Raw genomic sequence first — 27172 nt, 5'->3', positions numbered from 1 at the left:
TTGAGAAAGAATTATGCAGCAGCTCAACTGCCCTTAAGACCATCCATGTTCGCATCCTCTGGGCTCTGCAGGATTACTTTCACATACTATATTCATGAATAGACAAATGTTCAGCAATCTTTAATATTATGCACCATCAGGTAGAGTTCCTGCCGGATCTAGCCTATGATGGATCTGAGCAGCATCCAACACCATTGGCACCACAGTGGCAGTTGGAAGATAAGTTCATGTTAAAGATTGGCACACTCAAAATGTGCACAAAACATTGGCCTCACAGTGTCTTTCCAGGGGGCTAAGTTATTTGGCAGTGAACTGGAGAAGGTTCTTTGTTTACACGAGCAAGAACAATGCATGGGAACCCTCAGGAAAAAGCAGAAGTTTAAGTCAGCAAGACACAACCCTTCTTCTTCAGGTCATTCTATGTTCCCTCATTCAAGAGGAAGGAAGCTGAGAGCATAACACCCTAAAACGTCTTGCGCCTGTCTGGGGAAAGCCCTCTTCTAGCAGCGCCAGTGGAGTGAATGCTCACTCTCTTCAGTGTTATCTGGCACTCTGTCAAAGATCCTTGGACATTGGAAACTCTGAGGGAAGTGTACTGCATAGAACTTTCTCCAAACCCCAGACACTGGAGTAGTAGAGGTTGTGTGGCCTCTGGATCTTTGCAAGAGGATTTGTTTACAGGAAGGGTTTCCGACTCCTCAGCAGAAGAAAGCGATCTGCCCAGTCCCTCTGGCATCACGGGACATGGGTGTTACTTCCAGATCTTCCTGTCCCAAAGGGTCATGTGGCGAGAGAGGGGGGTTCAGACTGGTCATGAAATTGAAAGGCGTCAACATCTTTGTGCACAACATCACTTTCAAGATAGTGGCCCTGCAGAAGATCATCCCACTGATCTCGAACGGAGATTGGTTTGCCTCACTGGATCTCAGCGAAGCGCATCTGTACACTACCATTCATCTGGACCTTCACATATTCCTGCACTTGCAGGCCGTCAGTTCAGTTTGTGGTGCTCAGGTCAGTGCCCAGGGTCTACATGAAGATACTGGGGATGATGCAGACAGAGGGCCTGAGGACGTAGCCATAAAGTTGCCGCCCATCATGGGGATATTATTTCTGGAATGGGGTCTGAGGATTTATCCATATTTGAACCATCTTTTTATTCAGAGGTTTTTGGCTCGGGAAGTGGAGGAGGCAGTCGCTGGATGGGGTTCTCTATCAACCTTCAGACAAGTCTTTAAAACCACTATTCGTAGGATCTGCTCCAAGACCACCGATGTGTATCAAGAAATGGGACCTTCAGTTACAGGAGTATGCCTTCAAAGTAGAATACTTCCCTGGTCCAAGACCCCCGGCTCACTTTTTCTAGCAGCATCCACGCCTAGGAAGAAAAAGAGAAGAAAAAAAACAAGCTGACCAGATTGAACAAGTCAGGGTGCTGGTGAAAAGGGCCTGGACTTTTGCAGTGTTGCTGGAGGAAATCCTAACTGATAAGCAACCAAATGAGTGTCAATAGGTGGCTGTTCAGGCACACCCGACCGAATACTGGAAGGACATTCGGTGTGAAAATGACTCCAGAAGCCAGGAAGGTCATTCAGGACAACAGGAATTGTCAACATCTTTGGAAAGGGTTATGCCCAGAGATTCTCACAAAGTCCTATCACAATGCTCTTCATACATGCCATACATGTACCATAAAAAAGGCAATAATGTTTGAGGAGACATGGTTTCCTGGCATTGATGCTCGTGGAGAAGCTGAAGAAGCTCATTGGATCCTTTACCAAGTGCCTGCAAGTGGTGAGTGGGAGAACAATGTTTTTAGTCCTTATGTGTAGAGTTCAGGTAGATCAATCCATGCGTAGGTTGAGTCTGAGGCTACACTCTGAGGAGAGGAGCTACAGTGTAACATACAACAGCATGCAATATAGCAAGGGTCTGCAACTCAGATATTGTGGACTACACCTGCCAGAGTTCCTCACCATTTAAGGGAGTTGCAGGCCAACACTTCTGCAGAGCCACAGACTCACACAATATATCAGTAAAATAAATCCTTTATATAGGCTTTTGTGTAGAAAAGACAATTCTGTGTGTTACAGATAAGTAACTTTCAATTCCAGAGTACACAGAAGCCACTAAACGTTCAGGAATTACGTTTTGAGTCCAAATATGGTGTTTTTGATAATGTTTTTAGAATTGAGGCAAATACCGAATGTTATTCAATGCATGAAGCCAAAAAGAAAACTTTGAATTCATGTAAAAGAAGCAGTCCATGTTTTTCAGTCAACACAAGTTGTGGTTTTGTACAGTTCACACCCAATGATTTCATGAGGGCCAATGTTATGTGGGGCAAAGGCGGGGGTGAAACGTTACAGTTAGTAGATGAAGGAATTTGCACGGTGAGACTCATGGACAGGGAGTGTGAATCAAGGACCTTGGAGATCATTGCTGGGTGATGAACCAGATGCTGGGATATAGTGCAGCTCCTTTAGTAGCCAAAATTACAGTCTCAATAGCCAAAGCTCTGTCGGCCGAGCAGTCTTAAGTCGCAGATCCTACCTACTGACAGTCCCCGTAGGAAAGTCCATGCTCCATACCTGAAGTGAGCTGTCTAGAGGCCAATAGATGTGTTGCCAAGGAACAGGAAGTCACAGAGGTAAGTAACCCAACTGTTACTCCTGGGTCAGTGGAAAGGAAGAGCTGTCATGATTCCTGTGGATCGTGTGGCAGAGAAGTCTTCCTTGTGCAGATCGCATCAGTACTCGGCCTTCAGATCGAAAATTCAAAGCAGATCCTTCAGCAAAGCCATTGTCGTCTTTGTGTAAATTTGTCTTCCAGCTGCTTTGGGACAAGTCTGTCATTCACAAAGGTTTGGTGCGAAAAACCCTAACTGTAGTGCACACGTGAGTTCTAATCTGCACACTGCACCAATCAAACATTTGGTTGCTGCCACACATCTTCCACATTCACACCTTAATGGGCAGCGAATTGGATGTGTAATCGGCATAGAATCCCAGCCCAGCTGCCAATTAATACATTCAACCAGATCTTATCACAGCTTTCCTTGGTTCCAAATCTGGAGTCGTAGGAAGTCCACGACGATGTGATATCCTTTTTTCTAGCTTACTAGATAAACAAAGTCTCGTTGTGACCTGTCACTTTGCTTCTAAACCCACGTTACCTTTTCAGTAGGGACCCACAGGGCATAACACGTTGCACTCTGATCACAAAATGGCTGCAACAACTTTGTGTCTTCGGAACGAACAAAGTGCTGCCATCTCCCAGTGAGTTACACAAGGAGCCGAGCATGGCAACATGCTCAAGAGAACTGGCAACGGGGCACGATGGCCTGGGAGTCTTAAGGGCTCAAAAGGGGCCCAGGCGCACCTCATTACATCACCAGAGAGGCTTTGGCTGGTGACAACCTGGGAAAAAGAGTTTGGTGTACCTGGAGGAAAAAAGCAAAAACGTCAGGAAATCGACCTCAACAGTTAAGGGTTTTCGTGCTAACACTGCGGATGTGTGGAATGTTGGGGGAGAATTACATTCCCACTCCTGATTTCTCCCCAAATCTTTTGCTGGCTTCTAAGAATGTTTGAATTTGTTTTTGTGACTCAGAGGGACACTGCAAGCTTTATTTGATGTGCTGCCTTACTACTCTCTATATATATATATATATTTCTGAGGCTTGTGGAATCTGCTTAGATCACATGCTGTGCATAGGCCGTCATCTAGTGGAAGCTGCGGAGTATTACAGTTTGTTTTTCGAAACTCGAAAATGGGTGTCGACACAGGGCGTGCCAGTAATACTATCCCTAGTGTGACGTCCACTGTACCCAAGATCCCTCACGCGTCTAGGATCCTCAGATTGTTTTTTTCCGCCATACTGGTCGGAAGCATTTTGCGGAGTCCCCTGGCCTTAGCCATACTTTTGCTAGAATTTTAAAATAATAATCTATTGACATCCTTTCCCACCCCAACGTCGAACTTCGACACTCGACGCCAGCTGGAGAAGAAATCGACCGTCGGCTGCTGCACGACGGATTTGGGCCTCGGAAGGCCGCTGGCCTCGGCCAGGGCCTGGTAGGCCGCTGGCCTCGGCCCTGCAAGTAGGGAGAGTGGGGGGTGGTACATACTCTACACTCTTGGTATATTGGTACACCTTATACATTTCCTACACTTAACAGCCCGCTGCCTCAAGGTGCGTATGGAGGGTACCCCTTTTCAATTCTGCCCCAAGTGCAATCGCAAATACCCTTGTCGACTGGCACGCCACGTGCAATCTCTGCTTGCCGAGGGACCACCCCGAAGCGAACTGCAGAGCGTGTAGTAGGTTTAAACCTAAGACACTTAAGGACCGTTCGACGAAGCGTTGGGCCCACCACGCCAGGCAGGCGGCCATGGCAGCGGAGGGCGCCTTCAGCGATGGCAGCGACGCCGTACTTTCGGACGGCGAGGGCATTACGGCATCAAAAGACAGCCGAGCGCAGGTCCCCGACCTCGGAAGGTCGTCCGGCAGGGCGGCTATGGGGAAGACCCCCGGCGACACAAGCGCTTCACATACTACACACACTAAACACACTATGTCCAACCGAGACTCAACAACGTCGAGTTCTCGGAAAGAGGCACAGACAGAACGGTCCGATTCGGTGTCCTCTGGGCGCTCTCGATCAAGATCGCCGCATGACTCCAGGCAATCATCCACTCTTGCCAAGAGTGCCTCGCTCCCTAGGCTAACAGAAGTTCGATCGTCAGAAGACGAAGATGACTTCCACCCCCAGGCCGCGCTCCAGGAGTCGGAGTCCGCAATTAAAGCCAGCGAGGCCCCACGCTCGAAGGACAGGGACACCTCTCCCGATGCTCGACGCCAGGCGTCGAAAAACTCCGGTGCCACTAAGGGACAGGGAAAACATTTTTCTACGCACGGGGAGGGGGGAAAACAACAGAAGAAACTACCTGTACATTCTTCCACACCTGTGAAACACTCCACCCCCCCTAAACAGACAGACAAGCCCAGGTCTGCTGATAGGTCCACAACCAGCAAAGCTACTCAAGATAAATCCCATAGACTTGCTGAGAGAATCATTCCAGTTCCAAAAAATGGTCCAGTGAAGACATAGATAGGGTCATGTCAAGAATGTCTTCTTTGGCTGATTTTTATGATAAAAATCCAGAACATTTCCTCTCGTATGATCCACAAGGGGCCACACCCTCAGGCTCTACTGATCCTATCCCCCCCGAGTAAGAAGGCCCGGTTTGAAACCCCCATGAGGTCTGAACCCTTCGAGGTTCAACCTTGCGCAACACCATACTCACGGTATCAAGGAGAGGCTTCCTTTTGTGGAGACCAAGAATTTGGTATGATAGAAGAGCAAACCGGGACGGGCAACTATGGGGATGATGAGGACCAGGAAGAAGAAGAGGAGGACCCGGAAACATACAGAGTAGATTCCCCGGTAGAGAACGAAGCCCCGGTTACCGACTCCCCGGTCGATAACCAACCCCTCCTAAATGAGGTTCTCGCTCGCGCAGCAGAACATTTCCACATTGACACCCACGGTGTACAGGAGGAAAGGGACTTCACAGAAGAGTTAGTGGGAGAAAGGAGGTCTGTTGCCCAGACCATCCCTATCCTTAAATCCATTCAGCGGAGATTAGATCCGTCCCTGGTGAACCCAAACCTCACCAGAGCAGTCAATCCCAGGGTTGAAAAACTTTTCAGGGCAGCTCAGTCTGACCCTCTCTATATAAGAGGACATCTGAAGCCAGACTCCCTAGTTGTTACCAACACTCGTAAGAGGGCTGGAACACCCTTGTCTTCGTCAGAAGCTCCTCCCGACAAGGAGAGCAAAAAACTATACGGTTTCGGCAGGAAGGTAGCCTCAACGTCCGCCTATCAAGCAGGGATTGCTAACTCCACCACCCTGTTGGCCAGCTACAACTGCCATCAGTGGGAAGAAGTCGCGGCTCTCTTAGCCTCTGCTCCTGAACCGTTAAAGGGCCAATTAGCTCGGATTTCCGCAGAGGGTAGAGCCGTGTCTGGTTGCATTTTGAAAGCAACCTTCGACGCTGCGGACAACGCAGGCAGATTGATAGCAGAAGGAACTGTTATCAAGAGACATGCATGGTTACGGCAGTCTGGTTTTAAGGCAGAAACTCAGGCATCATTGTTAGACAAACCGGTGGAAGCCGATCTGTTGTTTGGCAAGGCAGTCGAAGACGCACTGAAAAATGCCAAGGACGAATACTAGACACTCAAATCCCTTGGCCAGTTAACCAATAAACCCCCTAACTAGAGAGGGAATAGTAATTTTCGTCGCCTACGCGGCCAAAATTCCCAGAGAGGATCTAACTATACCCAGGGGCAGGGTACACAGTGGAACAACAACCAACAGTCTACCCAGGGTTGCAGCAGAGGTAATAGGAGAGGTCGTGGTAAAGGCAGAGGCAGCCCCAGCAAGGGAGGCGGCACGCCTCCACCAAAGCAGTGACGCTCAGTTCAGGGTCCCTTCTCACGCAACCCCAGTAGGGGGACGCATTTCATACTTCACCCAGGCTTGGGAAGGGATCACATCAGACAGATGGGTGTTGTCAACAGTATCCACGGGATATTGTATAGAGCTACTGCAGCGTCCCCGGAACCATCCTCCACGACAAAGAGTACACTCCTTAGAACATCAGAAGATTCTCCTCGAGGAGATTGCCATTCTTCTACAAAAGGACGCAATAGAACTCGTCCCGGGACACCAGGTAAACAAGGGTATTTATTCAACTTACTTCCTTGTGCCAAAGAAAGACTTGACAATGCGCCCAGTATTGGACTTACGGCCTGCCAACAAGTATGTCAAGCCCCAAAAATTTCATATGACCACGCTACAAGAGGTAATCCTCCTCCTAAAAAAGGGGGATTACATGGCAACCTTGGATATGAAAGATGCTTATTTTCATATTTCCATGTTCCCAGCGCACAGAAAGTACTTGCGCTTCAAGGTGGACAGTCGGCACTACCAATTCAAGGTACTGCCCTTCGGGATAGCTTCAGCACCAAGGGTATTCACCAAGGTACTGGCGGTAGCGGCTGCACACCTACGCAGGGAGGCAATCCCAGTGTACCCTTATCTGGACGACTGGCTCATAACGGGGGAAACCCCAGGAATTTGCAGGACAAACATTCAAAGGACTATCGACCTCCTCCACGAGTTAGGCTTCTCAATCAACGAGAAGAAGTCAAGCCTGGTGCCAAGCACCTCAAAACAATTCCTAGGAGCAATCCTGGATACCCAGGAGGGGTTGACCTTTCCTTCAGAAGAAAGAATTCGGAATATACTACTGCAAATTCCGCATTATCAGTCCGGTCAACAAATAACGGTACGCAAAGCAATGCGTTTACTGGGCATGATGGCGTCATGCATTTACCTGGTCCCCCACGCGCGCCTGCGCATGCGCCCCATGCAGGAATGGTTGGCGAAACAGTGGTCTCAGGAAAGTGGTCAGTGGGACGATCTAGTGGTCGTTTCGCCAACACTGGTACAAAGCCTTCACTGGTGGACAAGAGAAAATCTCGCACAGGGGAAACCCTTTTACGATCCCGAAGTACAGGCAGTAGTCACTACAGATGCATGTCTGACGGGGTGGGGAGCTCACCATCTCCACCACACAGCTCAGGGTTTCTGGTCTCACTCAGTGGCCAAGAACCACATCAACCTGCTAGAGCTTCTGGCAGTATTCAGAGCGCTTCAGGCGTTCGAGCCCCACCTACTAAACCTGTCAGTGCAAATCCGGACGGACAGCACTACAGCCATGTTCTACCTGAAGAAGCAAGGAGGGACTCACTCGCCAAATCTGTCTAAGCTTGCCCAGAAAATCTGGATATGGGCACTCAGACGGAACATCTTCCTGTCATCACAACATGTTCCAGGGGAGCTCAATTCCCTAGCGGATGCTCTGAGCAGAGACTCCCTCCCAGAGGAACACAAATGGGTTCTTCACAGAGAGGTCGTAGAAGATCTCTTCTCTCAGTGGGGTTTCCCCACTATAGACTTATTCGCCACAAGCGAAAACAGACAATGCCCAGGATTTGCATCCAGGTTCCCCCAACCAGACTCCCAGGGGAACGCCCTGTGGATGAACTGGTCAGGGATGTTAGCGTACACTTTTCCACCAACTCCTCTCATCAGGAAAGTGGTGAACAAGATGAACAGGGAGTCGATGACGCTCGTCCTAGTTGCTCCCATGTGGGCAAGACAACCGTGGTTCCCACACCTACGCAGGATGGCGGTGTGCGAGCCCATCAAACTTCCAGCCTGGTACAACCTACTGTCCCAGCACCAAGGTCAAACAGTGCACCAGCAACCCAACTCAATGAACCTGGCAAAATGGCTCCTGAGGTCATAGAGTTTGGACACCTCAATTTACCACAGAGGTGTATGGACATCCTAAAGGAATCTAGGAAACCAAACACAAGGCACTGTTACTTTGACAAGTGGAAGAGGTTCGTTATCTGGTGTCAGAGTAGACCAATCAACCCAGTTGATTGCACTCCTTCCACTATTGTTACATACATGCTCCACCTGCTAGATGCAGGATTGGTTTTTAACTCACTGAAAGTACACCTGGCAGCCCTCTCGGCTTACACCACTTCCCATAGCAAGGTTTCGTGGTGGAAAGTACCAGTAGTTAAAGCCTTCTTGGAAGGAGTAAAGAGACTTCACCCTCCTATTTCAAACCCACCACCAGGGTGGGACCTTAATGTGGTGCTAGCCAAGCTCATGGGCCCCCCTTTCGAACCCATGCATAAAAGCAGTCTCAAACACCTGACTTATAAAACGGTCTTCTTAGTAGCTATTACTTCTATAAGAAGGTCAGTGAAATTCAGGCTCTGTCAGTGCAGGATCCCTTCTTTACTATCCATAAAGACAAACTGGTTTTACGCACACACCCTAGGTTCTCGCCTAAATTTATATCAAAATTCCATGTAAACCAGTCCATCAAGCTTCCGGCTTTCTTCCAGAACCCGCAAAGCTCGGCTGAGGTGAAACTACACACCCTAGATGTGCGTAGGGCGGTCCTCTACTATGTAAATAAAACCAGACCGCTAAGGAAAACAGATCAACTGTTTGTCTCCGTAGCTACAGGCAGAGAGGGGGATCGCGTCTCTAAAGGTGCCATCTCGAAGTGGATTATTAACTGTATCCAGCTGTGTTACTCACTCTCTGAAAAGACTCTGCCTTTTACGCCAAGGGCCCACTCTACTAGAGGCATTGGGGCCACTCTGGCTTTCATTGCAAATGTACCCCTTGACACCATTTGCAAAGCAGCTACTTGGAGCTCTATTCACACTTTTACTCAGCATTACTGCATTGACACCCATTCCAAGACAGATACACAAGTGGGACAAGCGGTTCTAAGACACTTATTTGCTCATGACCCTTCTCACATCCCATCTCCTTCTTCTGGTACTGCTCGCTAATCTATGCACAGCATGTGATCTAAGCAGATTCCACAAGCCTCAGATGGGATACATTACTCACCGTAATCGTATTTCTGATGCTTGTATCTGCTTACATTCACATGCGACCCACCCTTCCTCCCCTCCGAGAGAAGGCGCATGATTGCTTGTAGTCTTACCTTTCTGTCTATCTGCTTGGATTATCTGTACTCACGCTACTCCTCATGCTACCTCATGTCAGAAAAAATACAATCTGAGGATCCTAGACGCGTGAGGGATCTTGGGTACAGTGGACGTCACACTAGGGATAGTATTACTGGCACGCCCTGTGTCGACGCCCATTTTCGAGTTTCGAAAAACAAACTGTAATACTCCGCAGCTTCCACTAGATGTCGGCCTATGCACAGCATGTGAATCTAAGCAGATACAAGCATCAGAAATACGATTACGGTGAGTAATGTATCCCATATATAGACGGGCTCAGTGCTTTTTAACCACCCCTTTATGGTCTCTTGGTAATTTCTATAAACCAGGGCATAGGATGGTGGCAGCTGTGTAATTTCCTTTTGGTTGCACAATGACTGTATCATGTTTCTGCATTAGGAGACTGATGCCCTTACATGGTGAACATTGGAATAGAAGTGTGTTATCTCTAGGTTTTACCCCTGGCCATTTTAGTTTGAGGCGAGTAGATGATGAGGCACAGCCAAAATATCAGTTTTGCTGGCATAGGCTCTTCCTGAACTAAAAAAAGGGATAATCTGTTTGAGTTTAAATCCATGTAAATTTGACAACCCAATAAATATCCTGTGTGGGAGTAATTAGTCAGGTTTTCTGTCCAGCCCTCAAAACCTTTGTGTGCTTCCTGGATGGGAATTAGTGGACTGGTTTATCCAGCCACTATGTGAGGGTGTTTCTCCAGCATTGGGTCTTTCATAGATTCACATGCTGTATGAATATTCCCCGTCACCAGGCTGGGAATCTTTGCTAACATAGAGCAGATTGTTTTAAAAATTGAAAACTGCAGTCACTTTAGTGCTCTAGGAGAGTCATTTGGGTCATATTGTCCCACATCCAATAGAAAGGGGTCCCGTAGCTACACCCCTACAGGCCATTTTCAGATTTATGTTTTTACTGCACGTTGTGTTGGGAGTCCTCAGAAATCTGTTGAAATTCTTCAACAATATACTTTGCTTTATTACAAAGTTTCATATTTCTTCGATTGTGAAGACTATTGCATACAGCGCCCTCTGGAGTTACTCCTCTTCCACTACGTCGCCACCTGGGAGCAGATTTTGACTTTTTCTGGTCAAGGCATTCATCCATTCATGGCAGGCACCAAAAAGAAAAGTCTCTTCAAGGCCTGTGCGACATGCGGCCTCAAGAATATCTACTTGGAGGATCTCCACAATGATTGTTGCTTCTGGTTGTACCCAGGCCACGACATAGAAGACTGTTTGATCTGTCAATCGTTGGCAACCCCGTCTCAGCCATTGCATGCCTTGTCAACGGTTACCACCTCTTCATCCATGCAAGGTACCCTTCAACATCGTTTGGCACTGGCAGCCTTACCAAGGCCTCTACATCAGTTTCGTCCAGGCCCCTGGAGGGACTCCTGCTGTAGCGAGTCCATTGACGATCCTTCCTAAAGATTCTTCAGCGTGTCATTGACGCTGATTTTGAAGGACTAGAAACGTTTTTCTTCTGATAATGAAATGGAAGTTCTACATTCCACTCCCAATTCGACCAAGCTTCTCCCTAAGGCAGCTCTGCTTCTGGTTGGGTTGCCGCCTTCGTCTACCGCTGCTTTGCCTCCAAGTCAATATCCTACTCCATTGCAACCTCCTAGGGACATCTTCATGGGCATTTTAACCACTCTGCAGTCCTTGGTGTCTGAGCTACAACACAGGCTGCCTGTTCCAGCTGCTCCTAAACTCCAAGACCCATCTAGACCGATGGATGCACCTCGTCATCCTCCCAGGGAACAGCTACCACCTCTTCCTGCGCACAACCTTACGGATACTGAATCTGAGGAAAACCTATCTCTGGGTGATGCCTCCACGCACACCAAAGGGCAATGATGAATTTGACGACCTAGTACCAGGGAATGGTGAACTGGATCATGTTCCTCTTTGTGATGCTCCCCTTGATGAAATCAGCTCTTTTTATGCTCTGATATACATCGCCACGAAAATGTTTGGCTTAGTTCCTGAGGAGCAGAAAAAGGAGGGTTACCTCTATCAGTGGAGATGGCAACCCAGGAAATCGGTGGTTGTCATTCTAGTACTGAAAGCTGTATGAGAGGATGGTCTGTTGACCATGACCAATTGATCCTCTGCACCTCCCAAGAAAGAAAGGTTCAACAAGAAGTGCAAGGTCCAAATTCTACACCAAATACCTCTGATCGTAACCAAGTCCGGACTCTATGGTGTCAGCGGCAGCCCAAAAACACTCTGCCAATCCTTCGCCATGCACAATCCCTTTCCCCCCCGTACCTCCTTGGCAAAGAGGGCAAGTATCTTGATGTTTTTGCCATGCGCATCATATCAACAGCCACCCCCAACATCAAGGAAGCTAATGCCAGGGCCATTCTGTCGAGATATGACAGGGAACTTTGGTTTAACCTGGGCCCAATCCTAGAATTTCTTCCAGATAAGGATGAGGATTTTGCCCTGCTTCGCGAAGGCCTCTGACCATGCAAGATCCGTGTTAGTTGATGTTGCAGACACCGGCTTCAGACAACTTTGAAACTGCGCTGTCCTGCGCAGACCAGTTTGGCTAAAGGCCATCAACTTCTGGCTGTAAGTCCAAGCAAAGGTTGTGGACATGCCCTTTGATGGCATGGATCTGTGTGGGAAGAAAGTGGACAACACCCCACAAGCCATTAAAGTGGACACGTAAACAGTATGTTCCCTCAGCACGCTGCAGCAATGGTAGCAGTACTATGTCTGGGAAATCCCGTTTCTCAAGGACATCCAGAGACTACAGTCCCCCTTGCTGGCCTCCATCATACTACCCCCACACATACTCTGCGGCGGACAGCTATAAGGCAAAGTCCCACTCTTACAGTGGAAATCAACACCACCAAGGCTCCTCACACACCAGGAGCCAACCAGCAAAACAAATATGACCCCTCTTGGGGGGGGAGCTCCCCACTTTCACACCCCACTAGAAGCGAGACTTTCCCAATTCGTTGACCAGTAGTGTGCCATCACCACAGATGGATGGGTGTTAACCTTTACCCAGTAGGGTCACACGTTGGAGTTAATGCCTGGCCACAATTCCTCCATTACACAAGGTCGACAAGCATGTCCCCTTAATACTAGAGGAAGTAAGATCACTCCTGGTGAAGGGTGCTATTGAAAAGGTCCCCTTACATCAATGGGGACAGAGAGTGCACTTCAGGTACTTTCTAGTCAAAAAGAAGCCTGGAGGCTGGACACCAATCCTCGATCGCCGCATTCTCAATAAGTTCCTCAAGGCTCAAGCCTTCAGGATGGTTACGCTGCGTGACATCTTATCTCAGCTGCAGGAGCAGGACTTCCTGGCATCCTTAGACCTGCGAAGATTCTGATTTCCACACCTCAATTCATCGAAGGCACAACAAGTACCTGCAATTCACTTTGGCGGTTCAACATTTCCAATTCAAGGCCCTCCCTTTTGTTAACTCAGCCCGGGGGGTATTTTTCCAAATGCCTTGCCCTGGTGGCAGCACACCTTTGTCGCTCAGGAAAACATGTCTTCCTGTACCTCGATGATTGGTTGGTGCAAGTGGATTCCCTTTCACGGACTACCCGCCATACTGAAACAATGATCCTGTGCTTACATTTGCAAGGGTTCACTGGGAACTTTGCAAAATTCTGTCTGACCCCATCTCAAAATAGCTGATCCCTCTGAAGAAAGGGGGCGGTCCATTCTTGCAAAGGCCCTCTTTGTCTCCTGAATGACGGTGACCTTGGTCTGTCATCTAAAATCTCACCTATGGATGAGTCTTTGTGCATTCCTCTCCTTCGGCATTGCAGGCTCTGCATGCAGCCTCTCCAGGAGTTCCTCGATGCACAGTGGCAGCAGGTTTCAATATCCTGGGAGGACTAGATTCTTCTTATTTGTCGCAGCACTTCAGGAAGGTCCTGCACTAGTGGTTGGTCCGTGCCCATCTCATTCAGGATGCCCCCTTTCATCTACCTCAACATCCGGTCACTGTCACAATGGATGACTCCCTGAAAGGCTGCTGTGCACATACGGGGGATCTGCACGCCAGTGGTCTCTGGATAGCAGAAGAGAAGACTACATAAGTCTCCTGGAGCTACACACAGTATTATGGGCTCTCGGATCATTCCTTCTGCAATTCAAAGGCAAGTTGCGTGGATATTCAGACAACAAAACCATGATGTTCTATATCCGGAAACAAGGTGGCACCAGATGGCTCTCTCCCTGTCAGCGGGGGCTCAAGCCCTGTGGCACTGGGCATTATATCAGAACATGTTCCTCATTCCTTTTCACCTGCCAGGTATTCAAAACACTAACTAAGAACATGTTTATATAGAGCAATCACTCACCCAAAAGGTCTCAAAATGGCAGATTCCCTCAGTAGGGAACTCGGCACCTGCCACGAATAAGAGCTCTACCAGGCTCAGGTCTATGCTTAATTTTCCATCAACGGGGCACCCTGGAAATCGACCTATTCACCACCCAAACCAGCAGGACGTGTGTGTCCTTTGCAAGAAGGTTCCATCACCCAGAGAGTCTCAGGGATGCCTGCACATTCCCCAAGGAGGGAAGTTCCTGTATGCCTTGCCTCTGATTCCTGTGGTGGCTCGGGTATTAAATATTTTCAAACAACATTAGTACAGACTGATCTAAGTGGCCCCAGCCTGGCAAAACAGTTAAGGTACTCCGACCTCCTCATTCTGTGTCCTGCCCTGCCAATGAAGTTGCCTCCTCTTCAGTCTAGGAGGGACAGCAGTGTGTTGCACCACGACCCAGCGTCTCTGAATCTGATGGCCTGGCTCATACATTCAGTTTGGCAATATACCGCTGCCACAGGACTGTAAGAACATTGAGTTTGCGCTTCTTCCATGCTTTCCTGTAACACGAGCAAATGGAAACGTTTTTCCTGCTGGTCTGTGGGTCAGGGCCTTGACCCTTTCAATGTCCAATCTAAAGAGGTCCTGCTATCCTTGGCTCAGGCTGATCTGGCTCATATTTCCATGAAGGTGCACCTGGCTGCATTTTTACGTTCTACTACTTCCTCTTCCACACCATTTCTGTGATCACACCGATTAATCAAAGAGTTCATCAAAGGAATGTTCCATTCCTTCCCACCTGTCCAGTGCCGGCCCCAGCGAGGGAGATGAATGTGATTTTGCACAAATCCAATGTGGTGATGCACACTAACCAGGGCCTTAAGTGGGCCGGGGCCTGCCGGGGCTGGGCCCCGGCAGGCTCTGAAATTTCGTTTTGAGGCGGGGCCCTGCCGGGGCCCACTAATCTCCCCTGGCAGCCCCGGCCACAACACAAAAAAGGCATTTTTTTCTACAGCTTGAAGCTCTCGCTCGTGTGCGAGAGCTTCAGGCTTCAGAAAAAAATGCCTTTCGCCATAATGGTGGCGCCGCACCTGCGAGGCATCCCTTTAATCAAGTGATGCACGTGGGCCGGCGCCACCATTATGGAGAAAACGTGAGGCCGCTGGAAGCAGAGGCCTGCTTTCTAAATACTGAAGCTCCCGCGGATTCGCGGGAGTTTCAGTATTTGGGAAAAAGGCCTCTGCTGGCAGTGGCCTCACCCTTTCAGCCTTAATGGTGACGCTGCCCCTCCCCAGCTGGCGAGGGGCAGCACCACCATTAAGGCTGAATAGGCGAGGCGCTGTCCCCTGCCAGGCAAGCCTAAACAAAATAAATGCAGAGATCAGCACCCTCTCCCCAATAGGGGAGAGGGTCCTAATCTCTACAAAAGGCTGCCTGGCAGGTGTGCCAGTAGCCCATTGAGCCGGGGCTCGCCAAGGGGGCGTGGCCTAATGGGCCATCAAGACCCCCGTTGTTAGGCCACGCCCCCTCGATGAGCCCCGGCTCGATTTGTAGTGCCACTTAAGGCACTGACACTAACCCTTCCTTTTATGCCTAAGGTCCCTTCGAAGTTTCACCTTAATCAACCAGTGGTTTTGCCTGTCTTCTTTGGTTCACCTTCCTCATCTGTGGAAATCTCTCTACATGCTCTAGATGTGGTGCAAACTTTAAAATGTGATGTCTCTTGCTCGAAGACATTCTGAGAGTCCTCTGAACTATTTATGGTTTTTAGTCCCTCTGGAATGGGAAGTGCACGTACCAAACCATCGATTGGCAGATGGCTTTCCTCCTGCATCTCCTTCTGTCATACCACCTTTCCCAGGCAGGCCCAGAGCTCACTATACAAGGGCCATTGCCGCCACAACAGGATTCCTCTTCAGGGTCCCCCTGCTGGACATCTGCAGAGTTGCGACCTGGAGATCAGTACATAACTTCACAAGGTTGTACTGTGTCGATGGGGATTCTGCAGAAGGGTCCAGGGTCGACCAGGTGGTTCTGCATAACCTGTTTACGTAAGGTGAGTGCCTCCAGTGGTAAGTGTTTCTTCAGGGGTCATACCTCAGCCTCTTGTGGTTATGTCATACGGCTTTGTAATTTATTAATACAGTATGTGAATCTATGAAAGATCCAACCCAGGGGGGAGAAATAAGTTACTTACCTGTAACTCCTGTTTTCCAGCATTGGTATCTTTCATAGACTCATATGCGCCTACCGCGCTTGGCTCTTCTTAGCTCATATTTGCCACTTGACATGCGCTATGCCAAATCTGAAGATGGCATCCAGGGGTGGTGCTTAGGGAGCCCTTTCTATTGGCTGTGGGACAACATGACATTGCTAGAGCAATGAAGTGACTGCAGTTTAAACATTTTAAAATAAAATATTCTATGTTTGCGAGGATTCCCAGTCTGACGACGGGAAAAATTCATACAGCATGTGAATCTATGAAAGATATCAATACCGGAGGATTCCTGAGGCTGCTATGGCCTCCTTTTCCTGGCGAGTCCCCGTCTTTTTGTCAAAGCCCCTTTGACTCCTGCCTGCTGGCAGTAGCCCTTATGGCCTCGTCTGTTGCTTGTAGCCCACCTTCATTGCTAGAACCCCCAGGCCTGCTTTCCTTGTGCCTTACCAGGATAGTAGGTATATTTTTTTGGGCTACGCGTTGCTGTTATTTTATAACCTTTGTAGGATAATAAATTGCTGCTAACCATTCTTTCACATAGCCTAAAATAGCTCAGTTAGTTCAGTTTTACTGCTGGTTTCTACTGGATTTTGTAGCTGAATTAGGATCTTCGTTGTACGAGTGTGTAGAAGTATATGTAACCATTTTCCCCACTTCTTTCACCTATAGTGTCTAAAGAATGTAGCTGTTAGGATTTGCCTATTGTACTAGATTCTGTAGTTTGTAGGGAATGCTTGTTCAACTCATTACTGCTATTAAGTGGTGCTTTAGCGCCACCTACAAGCCAAACCACTGCATTAGAATACACTTAGGAGGGAGGTGAGGTGTGAGATGGGACACATAGGTTGTAGATTTTTGGCTTTTTACCCATCAATTGACCCCCCATGACATTCTAATCCTATGGCCATTCCCACCTTCTACCTGACCTTCTTTGCCTGAAACACACCCTCCTGGATTCTTTTGTGAGGTAGTTATGTCACGCAGTAACATCATGCGTTATGCTGTGTAGGGCCTGTCAGTGTTATTTCTATGCAATCATCTGATAGCAATAACTTAATTGATGCTGCAAATCAGCTCCTGGTGTAATAACGCCTTCACTATGTGCCTTCAGTCACTTGATTTATAAGCAATATGTGTATCCGTTCATCTGTTCTTTGAAGTCTAGTTAAAAACTAGCATTGACAAAGCCAACAATGTTGGCTTGTTTATAGGTATTAGGTGGGGAGATGGGCATTTGTCAGGCATTGACATCCTATTCCTCATTACTCAAAGTGTTTTACAGCTGTTGCCATCGTATACTAGGTAGTACAATTGTGGCAGTGGCTGGCAAATGCCGCTCCTCATGCCTACAGAAAAGCCCAAACTGTTGGCCTTGCCAATGTGTGCTTTAATAAACGCACTGTGGTGTTGTGAGCATGTCTCACGAAAGAACTCATTGAACAGTGTTTTAAACTTTCATGCAATACTTTTTAAATGGCGTGTGTATATGTTTTCAGTATATTACTTTTTGTGGGCTCTGTTGTGAGTGTACAGACCTAATTGCATTTTGATACCAGCCCTTCTCCCCTTAAAAATGAAGCCTGACTGCTCTGTCGTAGTACCAATTTAGAGAGGTCAGACTAACTTGATGGATACCCGCATGTCTCCAAATTAACATTGAATAAGCAGGAGGGGGCGTGGCTATGAGGGCCATGTAGGAGGACGCGATCTGGAGGAGCTCCCGAGATCCTGAAATGATCCTGGTGAAATAGTGCATAACAACATGCCTATGACTGCTGAAAACACACATGTTGGTGTGTGAACGGTCTGACTGCGCTTGGTGAACTTTTGGAAGGCGTGGGAGGAATGGTGGTGGAGTTTTGTGCGAAAAAGATATGGAGCGCCGGAGACGGAAGACAAAACAAAATGGCCGATCAACAACCGGAACAAAGGAAGGAATAGGCCGCACGGTGGTTGGGCGATAGGAGCGGACTGTGTGCGCATTTGTAACTTGCGTGGAATGCAGGTCCCCTATGTTGAGATACTAACGCGAATCGGCCTGTATGGCTGCAGAATCATGTCTAATAGAACCGTGAGACCGAAGGCGAAGCAGCTCACGTTGGACGACTTTGCCAAGACGTCCCCTGGTCCGGAAAGTTCCAAGAGCAAGGATAAGTCGCCTGCAGGCGGCATGCCTGTGACGGGCACTAACCAAGAGATCCTGGCTGCGATTGCGGACCTGAAGGTGGCCTGGAAGGCTAAACTTGAACTAGCCGTTACTGAGCTGAAAACGGCATTGGACCTTAAGGTTGGTGAGGTGTAGGAAGAGGTGAATTTACTTAGACAGGACGTCAGATCTCTGGCGGAGCGCACTGAGACCCTCGAGAAAGAGGTGAGCCCGATCACCGCGGATTGTGCCTCCCATAAGGCCGAATTGCATGCCCTAGTGCAGAGAGTGGGCAACTTGGAGAACAGGGCGGAGGAAGCGGAAGGACGCGCCCAACGGAATAACATTCACATCGTGGGCCTGCCAGAAGGATCAGAGGGCCACGATCCCACAGAGTTCATCAAATCTATGCTGTTGCAGGAGATACCCGGAGGAGCTTTATCTCAGGGATTCGCGGTGGAACGTGCGCATAGAGCTCTGAAAAGGAAGCCGCCGCCGGGAAACCCACCTAGGCCAGTAATTGCCAAAATCCTTAATTACCGGGACCGGGAGAGGATACTAGAACACTTCCGCAAGGGTGGAACGATTACACGAGGGGCGGCAAACATAACAGCCTACCCGGACTATACCCTGACTGTGCAGCGTAGCCGTATGAACTTTGAGACCGTAAAGCGGAAATTGAGAGAGGCGGGCCATAAATACATGTTGCTGTATCCGGCGAAATTGAAAGTTTTTCACAAACACAGGACTTTGTTTTTTGAGACTCCGGAGGATGCCATGGGATGGATTGACGCGCAGGGATGCCCCCAGGAGCCTGACGTTCGGACGGGAAGAGGAGATGGAGGAGGTAAGTAGTGCACGAGGAGGGCGCTACAAGATGGCGCGGAATAGGACTCTGGGACTTGATTATAGTCATTTGAGCGGCCCTAGGCAGAGAAGATCAGACTGTTAAACAATATACTGTGACTATTGCTGTTTTTAGGGGAGCCTTGCAGAGCGGATCTCTTTACTCCACTTAGTAACCTTTAGTTAAGTGGCCATTAGGGCGACTTCACCCTACTGAGCTCTGGGCATTGGTTGGTGCTTGCAGGGCTAGATGTGGGGGTGCCTGAGTTCCATGGATGGAGCTGGGCAGCAGTTGGGGAGTGTGGTGTTGGGGAAGGGATGGGTAGAGGGTGGGGAGGGAAGTGGGGAGTTTGGGGTGTTCATAGTTATGGGGAGTTCGAGTTTGTACATGAGGCTACAAGAAAAAGCTAGAGGGCTGTATCTGTATCGCATGGGCAGGTGGGATTGGCTGCACGGAAGGGAGGAGGATACTTATGAGCTGTTGGGGATCTTAAGATCGTAACGTGGAATGTCAGGGGACTCAATAGTTACTTAAAGAGGAACAAGTTCATGATGTATTTGAAAAGACAGAAGATTGATATTGCACTGTTGCAGGAGACGCATCTGACTCAGGAAAAGTTGGAACTGGTGGGGAAGAAGTGGAGAGGTATTGTAGTGGGTTCTCCGTATTCTGCCTACGCTAGGGGAGTGTTGGTCTGGGTGGCACCGCACGTTCCGCTCCAACTTACACAAGAGGTGGTGGATACAGAGGGGAGGATGGTTATATTGAAGGCACTGGTGGAGAATAAAGAGGTGTGCATTGTAAATAAGTATGCCCCCAATCAAAACACGGCGGCATATTTTAGGACTCTGTGTACCAACCTGGGTACGTGTGTGGGTGGGGCGGTTATTTGGGGAGGGGATTTTAATTGTGTGTTGAACCCCAGGGTAGACAGAGCTGATGATAAGATTGATAGGCCCACCCCAGCAGCCAGGGCGTTGCAGACGCTGCTTGACGACTTTGGGCTGGCAGATGTTTGGAGGCTGAAACATCCTAATGGAGAGCAGTATTCGCATTACTCGGCCCCGCAACAACTGCATACAAGACTTGATTATTTTTTTTGCCACGCCAGATGTGGTGGTAGAGACCACCCAAATAGAATACAAAGCGAGGGTACTGTCGGACCACTCGCCTCTGGTCCTGGGGTGGCAGTACTGCCGCCCCAGAGCGCGGATACCGACGTGGCGCCTCCGGGCTGAGGCGCTCAAGGATCTGGTCTTCAGAGACAAGATTATACATTATTTCGAAGAGAACACTGGCAGTGTGGATTCGGCGGGCACGCTCTGGGAAGCCTTTAAGGTGGTGTTGCGGGGTGCTGCCATTGCTAAATCAAAGGGCCTGCAGTGTGGGGTCCTGACGGAGTTAGGGGGAGCTGAGGATGAACTGGAAAGGGAACTCAATAGTGGAGGGGGGGATGCGGAGCTAGTACTTAAACTACAGCAGCGGTCTTCAGAACTTTGGGAAAGGCTCTGCAACCAAAACTATAAGAAGTATGTTGAGAGGCAGCATGCAGCTGGAGGCCCTGAGGGAATACGGGATGGGGCCGGCCTACATTAGGTGGGCGAAGTTACTGTACAGTGAGCCGCTAGCTAGGGTACGTACAGGAGCGGTGATATCCGAGAGGTGGCAACTTAGCAGAGGCACCAGACAAGGGTGCCCCTGGTCCCCGATGTTATATATTCTGGCCCTGGAGCCCCTGGCAGTGTACCTTCGGCAACAATATGACATGATAGGCATTGAGGTAGAGGGAGAGAAACACCTAATATCCCTGTATGCTGACGATTTGCTATTATATTTGAAATATCCGGAGGAAACTCTTCAATATATTCTGGAGGTAATGGAAAGGTATGCAGAACTGTCTGGCATAGCGGTGAACCCCCAAAAATCAAGCATATTCCCATTGGGTAGCTACAGAGGAACCCTTCCGGAGCGGTTGCCAGTGTTGCCGATACCATGGGCGGTTGGTTCTTTCCGCTACCTCGGAATAGATGTGTATCACACGGCAGAGGAGGAACATTTGCATAACACCGAGATGCTGTGGGAAAAATCCGTATAAGCATGAAGTTTTGGGAGAAGTTGCCGTTGGCGATGATGGGACGGGGGGCGATGCTTAAAATGGTGGTCCTGCCTAGGCTCTTGCATTTTTTCAGCAATATTCCGTATATGATACCTAAGAAGTTTTTTGCCAAGCTGGATAGTATGTGCAGAGACTTCCTATGGCATGGCACCCGGAATAGAGTGGCGCTATGGAAGTTGCAGAATTTCTATGAGAGGGGAGGTATTAAGCTGCCTAATTTTGAGGCCTATTATGTAGCTGGTCAGTTGCAATACGTGGTCAAATGGCTCTCTGATGAGGTAACTCCCGAATTTAGGCTGTTTGGACAGGACTGCACTCCGTTTTACCTGAAGGAAATTATTTGGTTGCCTAGGTCAGAAATGAAGGAGCGCCCGGGAATGATGTTGCTGGGGTGGAAGATGTGGCGTAGAGTATGTCGAATGATGGAGGACCCGTACCCGTGTTCCCCGCAGGTGCCGTTGGTTGCTTTGGCAGGGGAAGATAAGCAACTAAGGATGATAATCAGGACCTACTGGGAGTCGGTCGGGCTGGTTACATTGGGGGAATTTTGGCAAGAGGAGACCATTAGGGATTTTGAAGGACTAGGGGAAGAGGCGGGCTTGCATAGGGGCCAGTATGTCACGTACCTAAGGCTGGTGCAGAATAGTCGTAAAATCTGGCCTGAGACTGTATTGGCGGAGGAACCAGATGCCACTATGGGGACAATATATGACATATCAGAAAGGGGCATGAGATCTCTAGATTGTATGAGATGGTGATGACCCGGGTTGGGAAGGAGTTGACGCATTTGAGGTTGGATTGAGAAACAGAGGTGGGAGCACAGATGGAGGATGGGATGTGGGAGCGTGCTATGGGATACCACAAGAAGGTGTCAAGAAATGCTAGATTACAACAAATACAGTTGTATATAACGCACAGAGCTTACATGACCCCGATGAGAATATCGAAGTTTGTAAATGCGGGACGACAAACGTACCCAACATGCGATAAGGAAAATGCTGATATGACACACATGTTTTGGTCTTGCCCAGTGATTGAGAGTTTCTGGGGAGAAGTGGCGCAAAAACTAGCGGACAAAGGGGTCACGCTCATTATAGATACGGCCTGGGCCTGCCTGTTGGGAGGGTTTCCCAGACCACGGAAACTTAAACCTGTTGGGAAATTGAAGGACTTGGCATATGTGCTCGCAAAACGAAGGATTACCATGGGATGGAAGCAGTGGAAGCAGTGTCATAAGCCACGGGTGGAGGTATGGTGGTGGGAATTGCAGAAATGGGCGGAGGCTGAAACGGTGGTATGGCAGGAGGCATGTAGCATGTGTGGGGAAGAAGTGGGTACCCTGATGGCATGGAGAGTATTAATAGCAGGACTGTTTGGAACAATAACGGATTCTGCAGACTCAGAAGGAGGTGATACCCTGCCACACGTAGCAGATACGGAAAGTGAAGGACAAACAAGCTCTTGAGGGGGGAGGGATTGGGGGAGCAGTGGTCTTGACTAATTGATCATATGATTATTGCAAAAAGCGCTGCCAGTTTGGTTTGTATTGTTTGTTTGTTTTAAAAATTAATAAAAAAACAATAATAAAAAAAAGAATAAGCAGGAGTCCAGCATTAATCAGTGACCAGGGGCTACCACTAGGGAACGAGGAACTAGTGCATAACGTTCAGCAAACCTAGCTTCCACATGAGATGGAAACATATTTTTTCCATTATTTAAGACCCCTTTTGTTTTAAATGTATAGAGGTGTCCTAATGTTCATTTATAGACTGTCCGAAATGCAGTTAAATTCGCATAAGTGTGTTTGTTAAGCAGCAGTCGGACTGGGGAGCCAAAAGTCGCTCCTGGTGGCTGTTGGTCTCAAGCTATTCTAGGCTACAAGCAGGAGCTAAATAACTCCCAGGTCCCATCAATGTCCAGTGGTAGAAGTGTACCAAAGAAGGTAGTGGAACTGTGACCCCTCTGGGGGACGGAGAAGGCAGGAGGGAGGCAATGTACAACACATTCTTCAGGGGTGGCAGCCATGCTGGTTGAAAGCCAATTGAGTTGAAACAGCTATCAGTTTAGCTGTAAGTACTATTGAGTGGTAAAGTTGAGAAGTGTGCTTTAACTTCACAAAAAAACAGTTCTGGAATGGAGAAAATGGTTGAAAAAAGTGTAACTGTTAACAGTCGAAAATAAAAGTAGTGGAACACCGCTCCCGACCGTTCCCGCTCACTTTGACCACTGTCAATTTCGAACCCTTTCCTGTTGTGACACCAATGGTCTGCTCTTCTGAAACCCTTCATCAGAGCGTTTCTGGACAAAGCCCTCACACCTATACTTGGTAAATCTGTTCAGAAAATGGAAGTGTACATCTTTTCCCAGAGTATACCTAGGTGACTCCCTAGAGGATTTAAAACTCTTCTGCCTGGCTTCCCTGAACTTTGCTGCTCCACTCCCCGTGTTTAGAGAAGGTGTGATACCTCTAAACCCATTCCAATTGAACACGATGCACGTGCGCGTAGCCCTGATCCTGTTTGTTGATTGCAAGCTTCAGTCTCAGATCTTCCCTTTGTTGCCAGCTGCCCTTCATTCGCAAAGTGCCACTGTACTTCCGTGAAAGAAAGCGAGCACAATGTTTCTTTAATATAATTTTCTTTTTAAATAAATTAATTTATAGGCCTGGTGTGCGCTGTACAGTTTCGCTTTGACTTGGTTGTTGTTGTTCTAAATCGTACTTTCATCCTGTTTACTCAAGGACACTTGGCTGTACCACCTGACTGTGGCGGCTGGAAGTGGCAATGCCAAAGTGGGCACCCCATACGAGCAGCTGATTGGAAAACTGTTGGATGTGGAGGGAGACCCTTGTAAGTATCCGGTCCAGCGCTCCAGATAAGATTTGGATGTGGGAGTATTTTACTCCTCGTTTTTTAAAGTTGGGAGTAAAATGATTTTTTAGGGAGTAACAATGTAAGTACAATTTCCAATGGGTGTATTTTGTAAGCAGGTGAAAATAGGTTTTAACTGGAAAACAGAAATGTGTTAAAAGATGCATGTTTACTTCTTCCCATCAAAAAGTAATAATCGCAGTTTCTTCCTGTGGTACAACATGAACTACTGGTCCAAACATATCAGTGGCGGTGTGTGTGTGTGAAAGCAGGGGCACAAGGTTCTGTGTGTCGGTTTCCTATTTTTTTGTTGGGAATATTTTTACTCTCTACTTTTATTTTGTGGACGTATTTGACGATTTTTAGGGAGTAAAAGTGGCCGATACACCCCTTATCTGTAGAGCGGAGTGTCCCTATTGCCTGTCTGTGTTTGCGAGCTTGCTTACAAGCACAGAAGAGTGTCCTTTGAGTCACTGAATTGCCTCGTTGCTGGTTATGTTTTCCTCATTCTGATGCGCTTTGAACACAAAGAATCCCCATCCCCAGAACACCATGATGTGTTTTTATAAAGTAATCATTTATTTTACATGATATCCTTTACATATGCAGGCTCACTATGATGAGCTGTGTAAATCCAGCAGAGCAGACCCGGGCGATGTCCACGATCATGTCCAGGATCCACTCAGCCGGATCTTGATCATTTTCAGAAAGGTTAAGGCCACAGGAATATAGACAGCCCCAAGTTTCGGGACCATTATCCTGTCCTTACGTAAAGTCATCTTATAACCACGCCACGCACGCACGCAGGACAGTCGCCAGTGATGGGGGGCCTCTATGTATAAACATGGCAGTCATCGTTGGGCGGTATCGCTAGAGACTGCGTCACAAAACAGCAGGTAAAATCCCTATGAATTCCAACCTCTCTGTGCATGTGATGTAGACGGAGACGATGGCAGTTTCCCTGCAGAGAGCAGGGAAACTCTCAGAGTAGGTTTAGGCCGGATTCATCCATGAAATCTTGATCCAAATGGGCCACACTGCACAAAAACGGCAAAGTTTGTCTGTGTTTTACCACATCCCACACGTTTTGCAGGCCATCAAAATTAGCCCATTAGTGTTGCAATGTGAATGTTATAGAGCTGTGTGATGTGCAGAAAACATCACCAAATGGTTATTGTCGGAAACTGCATCCTGTTTTTCACAATGTTGAAGATGTAACAGTGACCATGGGCGTGTGTTTAAAGTTTCTCCCTTTGACGATGACTGGTGGTGCAAATGTCTCACAATTATACCACTCCAAAGTATTGGCAATGAATGCAAAGAGATCACCGAACACTCAGCTGAAAGCATGACTGTAAAGGGCAATACTTGCAGATCTGTGTTCCCCTATGGAACCGAGTTCACCATTCACTAGACATATGGTGAACCCCCCAGTAGTGCACTCTCCCATATTTGTACTAACATTGCTTTCTGCAAACATTGCATTCCCCCATTGCACGTTGAACATTGCTTCTCTGCACCGTGTCTTGATCATTTAAAAGTAGTTTGCAATGTGGACAATATACGCACAAGTACCAACACAAAGTTAGTAATTTACACCTCCTAAAACAGTGCATTTGTTTCTCATAATATTTCTCCAAGCATCCTCTAACAAATGGGTCTGGGAGCTTCATACATGTGCTGGTTCAGCTGATGGTGATATATTTCCAATTGTAGCTTAATGCCTACAACTGTGTTTAGACCACATCTTCCCAAATGCACCAAAATGATCATGCATGGGATGCCTGCCAGTGACACCTTAAATCCAACATTCCAGGAGCAGGTACTGTTTGCATGAATTGTAAGTATGTTAAAAATAGTTCAGTATTAATATAATTCAAGTGGAAATGTTTACAATGTATGTGCTTGTGAAGGATTGGGTATGATGTGCACCAAAACACAATCGCACAACATAGAACACGCACACGCAAAATGTGTTGCACACACAGATGATTAAACATCAAAAGAAATGCTTACAAGGTCAAGCAACATAAATGTTGTGTCTCCGTTTGTCGTGACAGCCTCTCCACTATGGAAACACCCAACCCTGTGCTACAGTAAGGATGGCCTGCAGAGCTCCCTTACCACCCTGCCATCAGAAGCCCTGCAGACCGAGGCTCTGAAGCTTTTCAAGGTAACACCTGGGACCTGTTATTTGAATTTGTATATGGCCTCGAAGCGCTGTGGTGGATGAACGCCCTTTGGAAGACCGTGGTCTGACAAACATGTAAATGACAGCTACTGTACAATGCATGTGAACATTGATGAGCAGAGATGACTACGTTTGTCATTTATGCAGTGCATATTGCAAAGGTATAGGGACTCCGCTGTATTCTATGGGTTGCAACGCACGAGAGGGCGAGGGTGAAGTCAGAAGTCTGTCAGGTCCCAGGGCAACTGTCTACAGTTGAAGGCTCTGCTGTTAATTATGTGCAGGATACCTGCCTCGAAGCGAACATGCAGTTGACATGCATTTACATGCATAAAGGTGAGTTAGGACACATGTATCACCCTTATTAAGTCTTCTTGTCTGTAACCTCTTTGTAGAGTATGGATAGTGGATTTGCTTTGGGCCTGGTGGAGAGAGTGCATAGTCATCTATGGAAATTGAGCTCGTCGTCTGCGTGCATGCCTTTCTCATTCACTGCGAGTCATCCAGCGAGACAGCAATCACTGGTCTATCTGATTCCCCCGGGAGTTCAATTCCCAGCATGGGAGAGTTCTGATTGTCTAGTCGATATTGCTAGGTGCGGTGGGGGAGCTGAAGGAGGGGCAGTGCCCATTGTGTTGGGGGGAGGGGCGCTCAGGGATATTAGGGTGGGAGGTGCTGACAGGGTTGTTGTCGTGTATGTCAAGTGGCTTTGATTACGCGTGCCTGGGTGCAGGGAAGGGCCAGTACTTTCCTGAAGTAGATGATCTATGCATGTCTGTGCATGTATGTGATAGGCCTAGAAAGGCAGCAGTTGAC

At 48.1% G+C, this 27172-nt stretch overlaps 1 protein-coding gene across 2 annotated transcripts in view; it reads left to right on the top strand.

Annotated features, from left to right (window-relative positions):
• Window positions 1–27172, top strand: part of PLEKHH1 (pleckstrin homology, MyTH4 and FERM domain containing H1) — a 493065-nt gene that overhangs the window by 343516 nt on the left and 122377 nt on the right. For both annotated transcript variants that reach the window (XR_011283967.1, XM_069638989.1), the window contains exons 17-18: window positions 24036–24144; window positions 26226–26338. Coding sequence is in view for 1 of the 2 variants with exons in the window: in XM_069638989.1 (XP_069495090.1) it covers window positions 24036–24144; window positions 26226–26338 (222 nt within the window). In the remaining variant the exon portion in view is untranslated. The remainder of the gene's footprint in view (window positions 1–24035; window positions 24145–26225; window positions 26339–27172) is intronic.

This window comes from Ambystoma mexicanum, chromosome 14 (assembly GCF_040938575.1).
Source record: "Ambystoma mexicanum isolate Mex_15411 chromosome 14, UKY_AmexF1_1, whole genome shotgun sequence".
NCBI lineage: Eukaryota > Metazoa > Chordata > Amphibia > Caudata > Ambystomatidae > Ambystoma > Ambystoma mexicanum.
This window is presented reverse-complemented; position numbering and strand designations above follow the sequence as displayed.